We start from the raw sequence: 14,925 nt of genomic DNA on the forward strand, positions 1-14,925 counted from the left end.
CCAGTTGCGCAAGTGTCAACCGGGGATTCCCCGCATTCACAAGGCGGCGAGCTTGAAATCTACAGCCAGTGTGCTGGGTCGGGATTCCCCAGCCTGTCTATCGATGTCGACATCCCTCACGGTTTCTGGAGGAGAATCGTTGCATTTCACTGTTAATTCTACGCTACTGCGCAGTAGTAGCTCGCGTGACACTTTCGTTTCTACGGGTGCATCAACGAAAGTCGACTTGCCCAACCGGGGGATGTTGAAATGGATCCCGCTTTGGCGTAAGTATTTTTCTTTTTTTTTCTTACACTATCAATAAGTTATCTTTCTATCATAAAGGTAAAAAAGAATCGTTCTTCACGTACTATACACGGCTTTAGTGTGTTGTATATTCTAGGTGCGTTTGACAATGTTTGACGTTTACTTTACCATCTCCATCTTTATTGTCAATATTGTTATTTGTCTGCAGACTCTCCGATGGTAATTTCCTCCATATAAGGGACCATTAAAGCAAGAAAATGGAAGAATCGTTGGATTCCACTTCCCTCACCTCTCGATAAATAAGAAAGTGAAATGTCAACACATAGCTAGAGCGGCTTTAAAAAAGAGACAAAATAAAACAGTACAATAAAATCAAATGACAATATTGTTTGTGGACGTCTTTATTGTTTACCCAAAACAGGGATACCGAAGGCAAATTGCGAACAAGTTGATTAGTCGACGATTTTTTTTTATAAACTTCAAGGTCAATGTTTCAGATAACTGAAAATGTAATACCTGCAGTGTCTGTTTCTCTAACAGTTGTTATCATAACTGGATTTCAAAGGTTATATTTATCATGCTATTATTTTATCATTTTTATCTATTTTGATATCACATAAAGAGGACATTATCAATCATTCTGTTCCTTGGTTCCGCGGGACTTGTTTCTATAAATCATCATTTATGCCACCCTATTGCAAACGAACTGAACGCGACATTGACGAGTACAATACATATTACCCGACAAAGGGGGATGGACAGAGAAAAAAAAAAACATAAATAAAATGTGAACAATTCAAGCTTTCACTCAGAGTCTGTCTTTCGCCATATTCGTTCGTTCGTTCGTATTTATCATAATTATACGAATGAATATTGTATTCGTTCTCTATGTCTCACTCCTTTTCCCCTCTCTATTCCCCCATCTGTCACTGAAGAATAATTGAAGACAGCGCCCTCACAGCACTGGCGAAGGAGATCGACCAGTCGTCGTACAATGCGCTGGGGTTGCAGCTACGTTTCGAAAAAGCCGAATTGCAATCTCTCCTGACAGAGCACAACAATGACGTGAACGCATCGACGGGGGCGCTGTTATCAGCGTGGAAGGCGAAACATCAAGGAGACGCGCCAACACAAGCCGAGCATCTGTCGTCTGCGCTGAAAGAAGTTGGGCTATCGTCACTAGAAGAAAAAGTGAAAGGTTCGTTCTCTCTTTCGTGAACATAGCAGTACAGGATTCGAAATTATAGCAGCTTCTGCAAGTTTCAATGCAATATTCTGCATGCTCTGTCGAACAAGATGACATAAAAGGACAATACATTATAGACATGCAATATGATATTATCAAGACTATCGCTTCACGAACGATTTAATGTCTATAGTCTTCGGCCTAAATTTTGTATTTTGTGTTGATCCCCTGCTCCATCATGCTCTGCAAAATATACGACAGTCATTATCAACATGTCCATCAAAGACAAACTCAAAAAATATGAACTGTGAAAGCGTGATTGATTCGAGACAATCGAAACAAGATCTGCGTGCGAACTGCCTCAACGACGTCACTATTGTTCCCATCTACTATATACATATGTACTTGCTTTGTGGAGGCTAATAAAGTATTTTCTTTTTTTAGATTCCGAGATACATCCGAGAATGCAGAAATATCCATGGGACACACCTTATGAGAAAAAAAAAATCCCCTAAAATCGCATTTGACAAAAAAAAAAAAAACAGATGAAAAGAACAAATTGTAAAAAAAGAGAGTAAAAATGTGAAAAGAAGAATAAAGCTTATAATGATAAAGAATACAGCACTGCGATAGAGTGTACAATGCAAACAACATTATTGTACGACTTTACAGCAGTATTCTTATTGATAATCACATTGATAATGATAGTATTGATTGGTATGGCAACAATAGTAACAGTAAGTGATGATTATGGCTCTTCTTCTTGCTTGTGAGGCAGCTGCGGCTAAATAATGTCCCTCAATTGTTGTAGCCAAGTTACAGTCTCTGGAGTAGGGTGCGTTAGGTCCATGTTGTCAGGAGAGCGGAGATCAGGGCACTCACTCATGATGTGTTGAGCAGTCTGTTCTGGTGCACCACACTGGCAAGCTGCTGACGGGCGTAGCCCCCAACGATGCATGGCTGCATTGAAACGCCCAACTCCCGTTCGAATCCGATTTAGAAACACCCACTCACTCCTTGGGAGGTTTGCTCCAGGGGGGACAGATGTATTGGGCGTGACAACGAGTTCGGCAGGTCGTTGGGTGTCTTCCCAGCTTGTTCTCCATGTCTGGCAGATGTTGAAGTCTGATCCTCTCAGCGTTGCTGCATGGCGGGAGAAAGGGCGGCGAGACTTCAGTCGCTGATGCCGCTGACCCAGAGTTACAGAGCCCTCAACTACGTCGTGGAAAAGGTCGTCCGGGTTGCTGGAGGCCTTGGTGACCAGCCTATGTGTGTGATGTTCTCGGCGCATGGGGGCGGGGGCGATGCCTGAGAGAACAGGTAAGAATTCTGTTGGTATAGGCCGGAGACATCCTGTAATTAATCTCATGGTGTCATTCAGAACTGAGTCAAGTTTCTTGGTATGAGAGCTCCTACACCAAGCAGGGGAGGCGTATTCCGCGGCACTGTATACCAGTGCTAGCGCACTAGTACGGAGAGTGGTTGCGCTGGCACCCCATTTTCAGTCTGCAAGTCGGCGAAGGAGGTTGTTCCTTGAAGACACTTTTGCACTTATGGCCGTGAGTTGTTCCTTGTAGGTCAGCTGCCTATCCAACTTCACTCAAAGGTAGGTTGGTGTGGCGTTGTATGGAAGAGGTGTTCCATCAAGAATGACACTACTGAGCTGCCGATTAGCCTCCTTGGTGTTCAGGTGGAAGGCTGTTACCGTTGTCTTGGACATGCTAATCTTGAGTCTCCAGAACCTGAAATACTTCGCGATTTGCGACATATCTGCCGTGAGGGTATTCTCTACATTTGACCAGGCTCTGTCAGAGTGAAGAAGGGCAAGGTCATCTGCATAGCCATACTGTCGTGAGGTTGTGAAGGGGATGTCATTGATGTATATGTTGAAGAGCAAGGGGGATAGTGCAGAGCCTTGAGGAACTCCATTCCGCAGTTGGCGTGGTCTGCTGGACTGTCCGTCACTAGTCTTCAGAACGAACCTCCTATTGGCTAGAATGTTGCAGAGGAACCTCACCATGTGGCGATCAGGGATTGTCTTTAATAATTTTAGAGTCAGACCCTGGTGCCACACAGTGTCATAGGCTGCAGTGAGGTCGACAAAGATGGCGCCGGCTTTGTGATTCTTCTCAAAGCTGTCTTCGATGTCATTGGTCAGCTTGACAATTTAGTGGACTGTACTCCGACCATGGCGGAAGCCCGCTTGTTCATCTGGTAATTGTGGGTCAACCACAGGTGCTACCCTCGCCAGAAGGAGACGTTCCAGAAGCTTGTAAGGGACACAGAGAAGGGAGATTGTTCTGTAGCTCTTGGGGTCATCAACTGATTGTTTGGTTTTGGGAGAGCAATTACAGTGGCTTTTCTCCATATCTTAGGGATGACTTGGTTGGTGAAACAGCACGAATAAAAATCTGTCAACCACTTCTGACATTTGACCCCGCAATGAATAAGGAATTCCGGTGGGATGTTGTCCGGACCTTGGGCCTTTCCACTCCTAAGTAGAGCTAAAGCATTAACTAACTCCTCCTGAGAGAAGGGGGCCGACAACCATCCATCCACTCCCGGGGCCTGCCATAGGTTGGTAGTCTCTTGTTTCACAGATCGAGTGTGGGCCTTGTCGCAGTCCTTGAATCGCCCATTGCTAACAAGTTGTTCCGCGATGGGGTTGGCTGACACGGGACATGTTCTAGGTTTGGTACTGTTTCCAGTGAGGCGTTTGAGAGTCTTCCAAGTAACTCTACTAGAGTGAGTGAAGTCTATCCCTTGCACGGTTTCTTCCCAGCGTTTACGACGCTTCCTGTCTAGACAATCAGTCAGTTCTGAGGCTTTGGTGGATTATGGTGATGATGATGATGATGATGAAAACAACCATAATCATTATCATAGTCATAATCAAAAACATAATAACAATGACCAAATCTTTCCGACCAAAGTCTGCTCTTTAATGTTTTCTCTACTTTACCAGTGGTGCCATAATAATGGGACAAGGGGGTCTTTACCGGAAGAGGGAATTCGAACCCTGTATCTCTTTTTTACGAGATCCCCTTACTTGCCCGTCAATCCTTCATTATATCCAACTGACGATCCTCTATGTGAAATTATAATGATGAGAAATGATACAAGAGAGTGTTCAATAATCATAATTACAATGATTTGATTTGATTTGATTTGATTTATTGTCCAATAAGGAAATTCAGTTTTCACACATGGTTTGACAATGAGGATGGTCCCCACATGAATATTACAGGTATTCATCTACATACACATTTCAATGATACATAAACAGAGAAAATAACATTGAATAAAATGACATAGATAAGAATAATACAAAATTAAAGCAATTATTGATTACATTCACTGTATATTTCCTAAATATGATAACTAAACATAACCCTATATCTACTCTCTAAAAAAGAAGAGTGAAAATCTTTACTCGTGAAAGAGTGAATAGAAAAGAGTGATTTTCGAGTGAAATTGGAGTGAATTTGGAATGAAAATGTTCATTTTCACTAATTTTTGGAATGACCTCAGGGATCACTCCAAGATTTTCGAGTGATCCCTGACGTCACTCCAAAATGAGTGAAAAAAGATATTTTCACTCAAAATTAACTCCATTTTCACTCAAAACTCACTCTTTCCTGTTATTCAATGCTTCAGGAGTGAGCATTTTCACTCTACTTTTTTAGAGAATATATATATATATATATGTATACATGTATATATATATATATATACATTGTATATATATATATGAGGATGATAATAATGATGAATATTGATGATAAAATAGTAATCACAACTACAACAACAGAAACAATAACAATATAGTGGAATTGACGAGGATATTATAACTGCCCATAATATGCTCACATGATCGAGGTTCAACGAACTCCCCTGCGAGGGACGTTAAGTGTAATTTCCTGTGTTTAGAAGGAGGCGAATCGCCCCTTGCCGTCGGATTATTGGTTGGAAGGGTAACCGCTGTGAGAAAGTATAATCCCTTAATCTGTCGCGGAAATGCGAGTTGGAGAAGGGGACGGCGCGTCAGCATGCAATGCGACTTCTTCAATTCTTAGGTCATATTGTATCGCTGAAGATTCGGCAAAAAAAAAACACAAAAAAACACATAGCGACGCGTTTTGACAAAACATCTCATATTTATAAGCATTATTTCATGATACATCTTAATAAGACTTTTCATATAGTTGTGAGTATCTTTTATGCCTGTGAACTATAGTCATTTTTCTACAGTTGTGAGTATTCTTTATAACCAAATTTTATTGCATTGTAATACAAAAGCGGGTCATTTCTTCTCTCTCTTTACCTTGACCTGGATCATAATTATGTCAGTTCTTCATTGTTCGAAAAGGATTATGAAAACAGTAAGACATTGTCCCTTTTATCACTGTTCCTAGCCTCAGATTTTGGCAAAATGACGAAGGAATGCTGTTACATAATTTTCAGGACGTTTTGTATATGCTGATTATGTTCTATTCCACCTTTGCAGAACCTGTGGAAACGAATCCGTTAAGCATTTGCCCTTTTGTTTGGCTCGTAAAGAAACGACATCGAAAAACAAACAAACAAACACGGAAATTGGAAAAAAGGAAGATAAATCACAAGAAAATCTACGACTTCCCAAAATTCACTTCGAGATTCTTTCCGTCCAAGAGGAGGGGGGTTGCCAAATGACGCAACGGCGAGCACTTTCTCACACAACCCCTACGCTCTATACCACCCCCTTACACACTTAAAACAAAAATAAACGTGAAATAAAATGTGAAAAGCTTGACAAGTTAACGCGGACGCAACTTATCAAATTGCCTCTAAAAGACATTTTAGCACAACATTGACAGCCGTTGTGTTTGGCGAGTGATGTTCACATGTGTGCCATTCGTAACCGCATTGAACAAAGTTTACGAACGCGCGATTAAATTTGACAGGGGGAATGTGATTAGGAAGTAGCATTAATGAGGGACTTGGCAGTATAAGTTCGTGTGTTTCTCGCAACCCATTGGGGTTACCAAATCACGCATGTGTGTGTGTATGCGTGTGTGCGTGCGCGCGTGCAAACCGACCAGTTGTACCACTGTATAGAGTCGCAACGCCGCGCCGTCGTGTATTAACACTAACAGGTTATCTGGCTAACCTTTATGTATTTTTACCTTTACAGATGGGACTTTGTCGTTTTTGTTTCTGTCATATTTGTTAGTCTCTGAACCTTACATTGAAAGGAGAAGAAGAAGTTTGCAGGTTTCCCCCTTTCAAAACTTTTAAGAATGTCCTCCGATTCTGCAGCGGCAGCGAGCGAACCCACCGAACGCTGCCGGGTCTTGCTCTGGAGCGTGCCAAGGGCCGGGTCGACAGCTCTCGCCAAGTGTTTGACCGCCATCCCGGAGTCGGAGGTGTGGTACGAGCCGTACTTTTACAGCTACACGGCCAGGGCCGAGTACAAGGCCAACCTCAACGAGGAGCTCCCCCTGGACTACGCCGGCCACGAGAAGGCCTTTCAAAAGGTGGTTGATCTCCTCGAAATCTTGGAGGAAAAGAAGCTGGAACCGGAGCGTCTTCCGTAAGTTATATTGCAATACATGTACTATTATTCTCTGCTGCCAAGATGATGATGTCACTATGAATGGTTCGTGCTAAAAAAAACATACACAAATAAACAACCAAACAGACGAATCGAATCGAAACGTTATTTTTGCAACATTTATAGGCCCTATTGTCAATTACGCTATAATTACCCCTCTTCGCTTCCGCCACCCCCTCTTCCTCTCTCTCTTAAAGGGATGGTATAGATTGGTGAAGAAGAGAATGAGCGTTTAACTTTTTACGAGATATTAATAAACCATTTATGGAATGTTACAGAGCATAATATTCTCAGAGGGATTCAAAATTTATTTGTTGCTAGTTGGTTTTGAAATGGGTGAGATACCTAAAAAGAATGAAAAAGAAATAAAACAAAGTGATCCTGCAATAAAAGGTGGGTCTTACCTTTTATTAGGATCGCATTGTTTTGGATATCTCAGCCATTTCAAAGCCAGTTTTCATCAACTAAACTTTGAATTCCTCTTAGAACTATATGCTCTTTCATATTTCATCAAAAGTTTGCTATTATCTTAAAAAAAAAACATTGTCAAAAAACATTGGAAACCTCAAATCCCATCTCAACCGAAACTGTACTGCCCCTTTAAAGGGATCGCATGGTCTTGGTTGAGACCTAACGTCAGGTTTCTAACATTTTTAGGTAAGGTAATGAGAAGCCTCTTATGAAATATGAACGAGCATGTAATTCCAAGAGGAATTCAATATTTACTTAATGAAAAGTGGTTTTTAAATGGCCGAGATACGTAAACTAGAGCAATCCTAATAAAACGCGAGACCACTTTTATAATGATCGCTTTATTTTACTTCGTTTTTGGATGTCTCAGCCATTCCAAAACCGATTTTTCGTCGAATAAAATTGAATACATATTGGAATGGTGTGCTCTGTACTATTTCATAAGTGGTTCCTTGGTATCTCAGAATTAAGTTAAAAGTCTAATGCTCGCCTTCACCAATACTGTACCATCTCTTTAAGGCCCTATTGTCAATTAGGCCATGATGACCACTCTTCTCTTCCGCCTCTGCCCCACCCTCTCTCCCTTTCTTAAAAAACACTTATATAATATCATATAAAAATTATCATAACTATGTATCATAATAATCTTCCTCTTCTCTAAATCTTCATAATACAGTATGCAGCCCATCACGAAGATGATGATGTATGGGTAAATTATGTATCTTTCTATATTGAAGGGTTTTATTGCAAAATGGGCTAAGCGCCATCTTTAAAACTTTCAAAGAAAGTCCATCAGATAGAGCGAAATTAAACCTTTCCTGTAATACCTCACCTGTGACATTACAAGGAATATTGTAGAAGTTATGATTAAAATTATTTTTTCTTATTTTTTTTTTATTAGCAGTTTTAATAACAAATATCTCAACTTAACAAGAATGGAGTTAGCTCATTTTGCGATAAAACTCTTCATGTAATCATACAGGGTCTAGCTTGAATCTCGAAGGTAATCAACATCGGTAGGCATGCATATAGGCATTATTTTGACACAGTGAATGTACCAGTTTTAAATAATGTAATCTCCATTGACAATGTGATTGATGTCCTTGGTAGTGCTATACACCACAGGCAGTCGACTGCCTGTTAGTTTTCCGGGTGAACTTTTCAGAATGACGACCTTTTGATCTGTTTCCATTGTTACGACATAATACATTCCCAAACTGTGTGATATAGCTGTGAAGTGGAACGGGCGACGCTGCCGTCTGCAGATATTTCCACTTCGGTGTTTAGGCACAAGGTTTTAATCAGTAGTCAATGTCAAAGTTCTTAGTATTACTTGTACTCACGATTAACGTCCCTGAGATTAGATCTGCGTTTTTACAATCATATCGATCCGCTGTTTTTGGTTCTCGCGTATAGGCATTCACAGAAAGGGGTTTACCCTGCATCAGTGCATGCACACCAGCATAATTATCACAAGGGGTTTTAAGAAAGGGGATGTGGATGGCTAGGCTAACTCTTTTCCTATTAAACATGGAGCAACCTTACCAGCGCTTGTCTTTTTCTTCGCTATCCTGGATTACCTACTCATTATGGGAAAGTGACCTTTGATTAGACTCACACACACACACACACACACACACACACATTTTTTGTTTTATGATATTCTCTACTTGAATTTCATCCGATATCAGGTTCATGTTAACATTATTGTGAACAAATATAAGCAGCTGTATTCTCGTGCTGCTGAACCGTTTTTTTCAACATACAGTACACATAGTACACACATACAGTACCTGCAAGCACACACACAAACACACACACACGCTGAACACACACATGATAAATATGCTGGACACACACATGTTGGACACACACATGCTGGACACACACACGCACACACACAGAATGACTGTCACAATACACACATATAGGACCTAACTGATGTTGTACATCAGCATCTTATATTCATTGGCGTCATTAAGGATATTCTTCTCGACAGTCATTACTTCGCAAGAAGCTTATCACTTGGATTACCCTGAATATTACGGGATTAGGTTCCGCGTTCCTTTGTTTAGTTCCGTCGCTATTGACAACGGGGAAGAGAGGTATTAAAAGTGGAAATGTCTTCCTCAGAATTGGAGGATTACGAAGGGTGATTAAACGCAGACGATGCGTCCTCTACTTCAAGAGCTGTCTGTTATACTCATCGTTTGTAATGCCGCGCGCTTCCTTTTGCTATACAATATACGCATGCCGGGATTATTCTGTATAAAGAGATGCTCAAGCTAGTGAAAGAAGAGGGTTCTCCCCCATGTGACTGTATGTCACACAAAGAAACTGAATACGATATAACTTGCTTATACAAATTTCTTACGGGAATCGGTGTGCCTTATCTTCACTATACATAGGGAATATACATGTACCAATATTTAGGATGCTTAGGTTTAAGACGACACCTTTCTCATCACTTCGAAGTTTTGTTATATGTATTGGAGTTAATGACAACGTCAGCAACTATATAGCAAAGTGATGGAAAACGCGAAGTAGGGGGAAAAATAAAACACAGAAACCTGACGAAGATTATTGACATATCCATTACAGCCACAACGGAAAGAAGGATTAAAAACTCTTTATAGTTTCATGCCAGCAAAATGGGACAAGTGTGTTTCAAGTTTCATAGACTTTTTATATTTTGGAATTGCATTTCAACTGTACGATACTTCGATACTTCGAAGCATTAAAGAGATGGTAGAATTGTGGAATTGTGGTTGAGACGAGAGATTTAGATTTTATCTTTTTGCGAGATAATCAGAAACCACTCATGAAAATAATATAGAAATATAAGAATATCAAAGAGCATACAAATTTAAGAGGAATTCAAAGTTTATTTGATGAAAATCGGTGTATAAATGGCTATGATATCCTAAAAACAAAGTAAAACAAAGTGATCCTAATGTAATAAAAGACGGGTCCCACCTTTTATTAGTTCCTCTTTGTTTTTTGATACTGTATCTCAGTCATTTCAAAACAAATTATCATCAAATAAACTTTGAATTCCTGTTAAAATTGTATGCTCTTTAATATTTCATAAGTGAATGTCTAATCTATCTCGGGGAAAAAAAATGATCTGAATCTGAATCTCTCATCTCAACCAAAACTATACCACCCCATTAACCTTGTTATTTAATTAAGGCGCGCTTGTCTATAACGTTTCAGTCACGAGTGCGGAGAAAGTCTTTTGAGATAGAGTCCGCAACCTGATACAACATATAATGCCACGATCCATGATTAATTACAAGACTCGTTTTGTCAGCCAGATTGAATAAGATTGATCGCGGTTGGAGGCACGCCGAAACTATTTAAGCGGTTGATAAGCCGATCGGACACACCATGACAGTGTGCAAGTGGTTCCACCTATACCAGCGCTAATTGATTCACGATCGGCCAGAAGTTTGCCCAATTTGTCACTCGTATATTACAATGGCCGTGACATCGCTTTCAATCTCAGAGCTATTATATGATTTATCTGATTATGTTGGATGTGCTGCTGTTGCTGCCTCCTTATACCTGGGCGAAGATTTCCTCTACGTAATGCTAATCACACTTCATTAAAAAAAAAAAAAAAATCATTTGCATTCGCAGGAAGAGAAGGTAGAAAACCAAAATGATATCTCGCAGGGAGACGAAAGTTTGAAAAGTAAAGGATTAATGGAAAGGCTTTGCTAACTCCAATTTCGAAATTTTGTCTTTTTTTTTAAAGAAATATATTGGCATACTTCAACTTTCATGAGAGAATGACGCCACTCTCTCACAAGATCACAAATTCGCTGGCTAACAAATCCTCACTACGATTACTGTAAGATAGCGTCTACCGGTAACTGTACTGTAGAGTTTCAGTCATTGATTTTCTATTAGGGGGTGGGGGAGATGCAACATGTCATATGTTGCATAATTACCGATGACGAATTTAGTTATGCCTCAGCACAACAGCACCTACAATACGGTACCTTCCTTTGTGACTGTGGCCAGTACATGTATTTCTATTTCGCAAGAGCATTTTCCGTTAAAGGGATGGTATAGTTTTGATTGAGACCTAATTTCAGGTTTCTAACATTTTTTTTTAGATCATGAGAAACCTCGTATGAAAGAGCATGTAATTCCATGAGGAATTCAACGTTTATTTGACGAAAATCGGTTTTTGAAATGGCTGAGATATCCAAAACAGAGCGATTCTGATAAAGTGTGGGACCCACCTTTTATCACGATCGCTTTGTTTCACTTTGTTTTTGGATGTTTCAGTCATTCCAAACCCGATTTTCATCAAATAAACTTTGAATTCCTCTTCAAATGGTATATGCTCTGTACTATTTCATAAGTGTTTTCTTGGTATCTCGCCAAAAGTTAAAAGCCCAATTCTCATCTCCACCAATACTGTACTATCCCTTTAACCTTTGTTGTGCCAGGGACATTGGAACGATGTGGGGTTTCTCAAAGCACACAAAGCCCACAGAGGGTGAAATTGGTAATCATGTGTCGTTCTCAATACCAATTTGTATGCAACGTATGTCGCTTTTTCTAAACTAACTCCATTCATGTAAGTCAATACTTAAACATGGAATTGAACATACACATGAATACTGTAGTATAGAGTACAGGAAATGAGTAGATGTCTTAACCTTTATCAGGAGACCATCTATCAACGAATAAGTTCTATTTAATTCATTTTGCATTCTGTACAGAATTATTTAGCGGAACCAAGCAAAGTTTTTCCTATTTGGCCATTTCCGAAATAGAAAAAAACAAAACGGTATTCAAGTTTTGTGCATACTTTAAATAATAACAAAGGCCATTCGCGACAGATCAAAAAGCTTGTCTGAAGCTTGCTCGACGGAGTATAAAATAATGCGTATAACGTGCATTGCGTATGAGCAGGTGGACAGAACATTTTGTTACTAGTGTCTTGTAGTGCCATGTATATATGTTTATATTTATCAATTTGAATAGGCCTACTTGTTTGTGCCAGGCTCTTGTGCAAAGGTCTCTCTTCTCCTACGGCTGTTATATGCCTTTTTTCATTTTCCATTTTGTTGTGTTTTGACATTGTAGATACGCTGTTGTAAAGCGCCAGCTGGAGTCGACAACGAGTAAGCATGTCATCGTGAAGGACATAGGCTTAGCAGTCGCCGAAGGCCTTTTTGACTACCTTCCCGATGGCTTTAAACACACCTTTCTGATACGACATCCTGTGCGCTACATATCTTCGTATCGACGGGCTGCGTACAAACAATACTGTGAAATGTCCTTTCTCGACGACACAACCGCCGACGAAAAGAAGTACGACGTCGAGCGCGACGACAGGTTCTTCACATCCGGGGCCTGGATGAAGGAACTCTACGATCTCTGGAACTACGTGAAAGAAAATGTCGACAGCGATCCCGTTATCATTGACACAGACGACCTTCTGACCAAGCCAGCGGAGACGCTACGCGCTTACTGTAAGGCCGTGGGGCTCCCGTACAGCGAGTCACTGCTGGAATGGAGCGCCTCCACCGATTCGCTGAAGACATGGAAGGCGGCCGGAGATAGCCTTGTGACGGGTCTTGTGAAGGCCCACCGGGCCGCCATGAAGAGCAGCGAATTCCTGCCGCCGAGCAAGTTCCCGGATCAAAGTCAGCTGACCCCTGACGTCATCAGGTGTACAGAGGGGGTCATGAAATATTATAACGAGATGCATGAACATAGGTTGAAAGTTTAAAGGAAACATCAAGAACTTACTAACAGACTTGAACTTGTCAGAATGATCAATTCAGCATGCAGTTGTGAGTTGTGCCTATTTCTGACCAGAGAATCACGAGGTAAAGAAGACAAAGTATAACAGTCACGTAGTCGCAGAATGAATGTCATACGATTATGTTCTAATCTCAATCACTTCTTAGCATTAACGGTGAAGCATTTGTTACATCTCACTGCTAATCACTACGTTGCCGTATTCTTTACTGTCATTGTTAATCAGAGTTATATAGGCCTGCCATATCTCTGTGTTCTTCATTTTGAGAGTTTCATAATTACAATATTTCACAATCATGCCCTTACCACTGCATAAGTGATCAAACGGTCGTGGTGCTCTCGGGTTTGTTTTTTTTTAACGGAAAATGTTAACACTATTCTCTTTATTTAAGTCTTTTAGATTTTTGGAGTCGCCATGGTTAGAGATATGGCCCATTCGTCATCGTTCGTTGTTTTTTAGTTGACCCAATAACAAAATTGTATGGGAAACTCTTGCGAATAAGAGTTTTAAATCAATCTCGACATCAAGATGTGTGCCCTGATCCGTCACCAACCGCCGAATTAAAATGAAAATCGTCGCTCATACGTGAAGGATACAAATAAAGCGTGGATAGGTTTTAATTTGCCAATGTGCCCTGCACTTAACGAGCACTTCTTGACAATTTTTTCCCGTTATGGCTGAATTTGATATTGTCGGATATGTAATCATCCTGCGAGTTGAAAATGTGACTCCATATTTTTAGCATGCGTATTGATTTTTAGGATGGCTTGATTTGGTGCATTTCTCCCATAATTGATAGGGAAATCAATTTTCATTGTTTGTAATATGAATTTGGGTTTCAATGATTTGACATGACAACTCAGAACGTAGATACAAGTACTCCGAATATTAATTCATGAAAGTATATCAAAGCTCCACCGTAAGAGCAGTAATCTGAAACGACTGGAAGGCCTCCTTACAGTATGTTAAAATTATAACAAGTGAATAGAATGCCTCTGTCATTATTTACTCAATCTGTTTACTTGACTAAGTCAAAATAAGTTTTCGATGCTAATACATCATAGATTACGCATTATTAGGCATGACATGGTGTATCTATTTGACATTTTGATTCAAGTTTGTTTTGGGAAGACTGATTTTAATGTTACTTTCAAGCATGGACTGTTAGAGGAACTTTAGCCTTGCAATATATTATTCTATTCTGCGTGTTTTGGTTCAATCTGTTTAGGCCTTTGGGCGTTAATGATAATTTTGGGTTGTTTTTTACTTATTTGTTTTTTATTTTTTTGCGAGACGCGCATCACTCAGTATCTTGTTTGGTTTTTGTTAACTATTGATTGATGTATGATATTACACAGGTAACATACCTCGTGCGTCGATGAAAACCTCTTCATTATGGTCAGAATGAATGTTTAATAGAGAAGGGATCTAGAAATGGGTATATAATTATAAGCTTTATACGTGTACGTCTCGTGTGGTTTCGGGAAACCATAATGCCAAACAAGTATTCAAGTGCCCTAGTCTTTTTATAAACAATTTGACACTCGAACATTATATCATGAGACACACATTTAAATGTAAAGCTTTTCACAAATTCTCTTTCTCTTATTATATATATATATATATATATATATATATATA

At 39.9% G+C, this 14,925-nt stretch overlaps 1 protein-coding gene across 1 annotated transcript; it reads left to right on the forward strand.

The window, feature by feature from the left end:
* The first annotated feature begins 249 nt into the window (after positions 1-249).
* On the forward strand, positions 250-14,155 carry LOC139743434 (uncharacterized). The gene is made up of 4 exons (XM_071653918.1): positions 250-266; positions 1,182-1,444; positions 6,731-7,004; positions 12,603-14,155. Exons 1-4 carry the CDS (start codon positions 250-252, stop codon positions 13,249-13,251), a joined length of 1,203 nt encoding a protein of 400 aa, XP_071510019.1. The 3' UTR covers positions 13,252-14,155.
* The last annotated feature ends 770 nt before the right edge of the window (positions 14,156-14,925 follow it).

The sequence above is a fragment of the Diadema antillarum genome, unplaced genomic scaffold (genome assembly GCF_040938485.1).
Source record: "Diadema antillarum isolate AM-2024a unplaced genomic scaffold, OU_Dant_1.0 seq00001081_RagTag, whole genome shotgun sequence".
NCBI lineage: Eukaryota > Metazoa > Echinodermata > Echinoidea > Diadematoida > Diadematidae > Diadema > Diadema antillarum.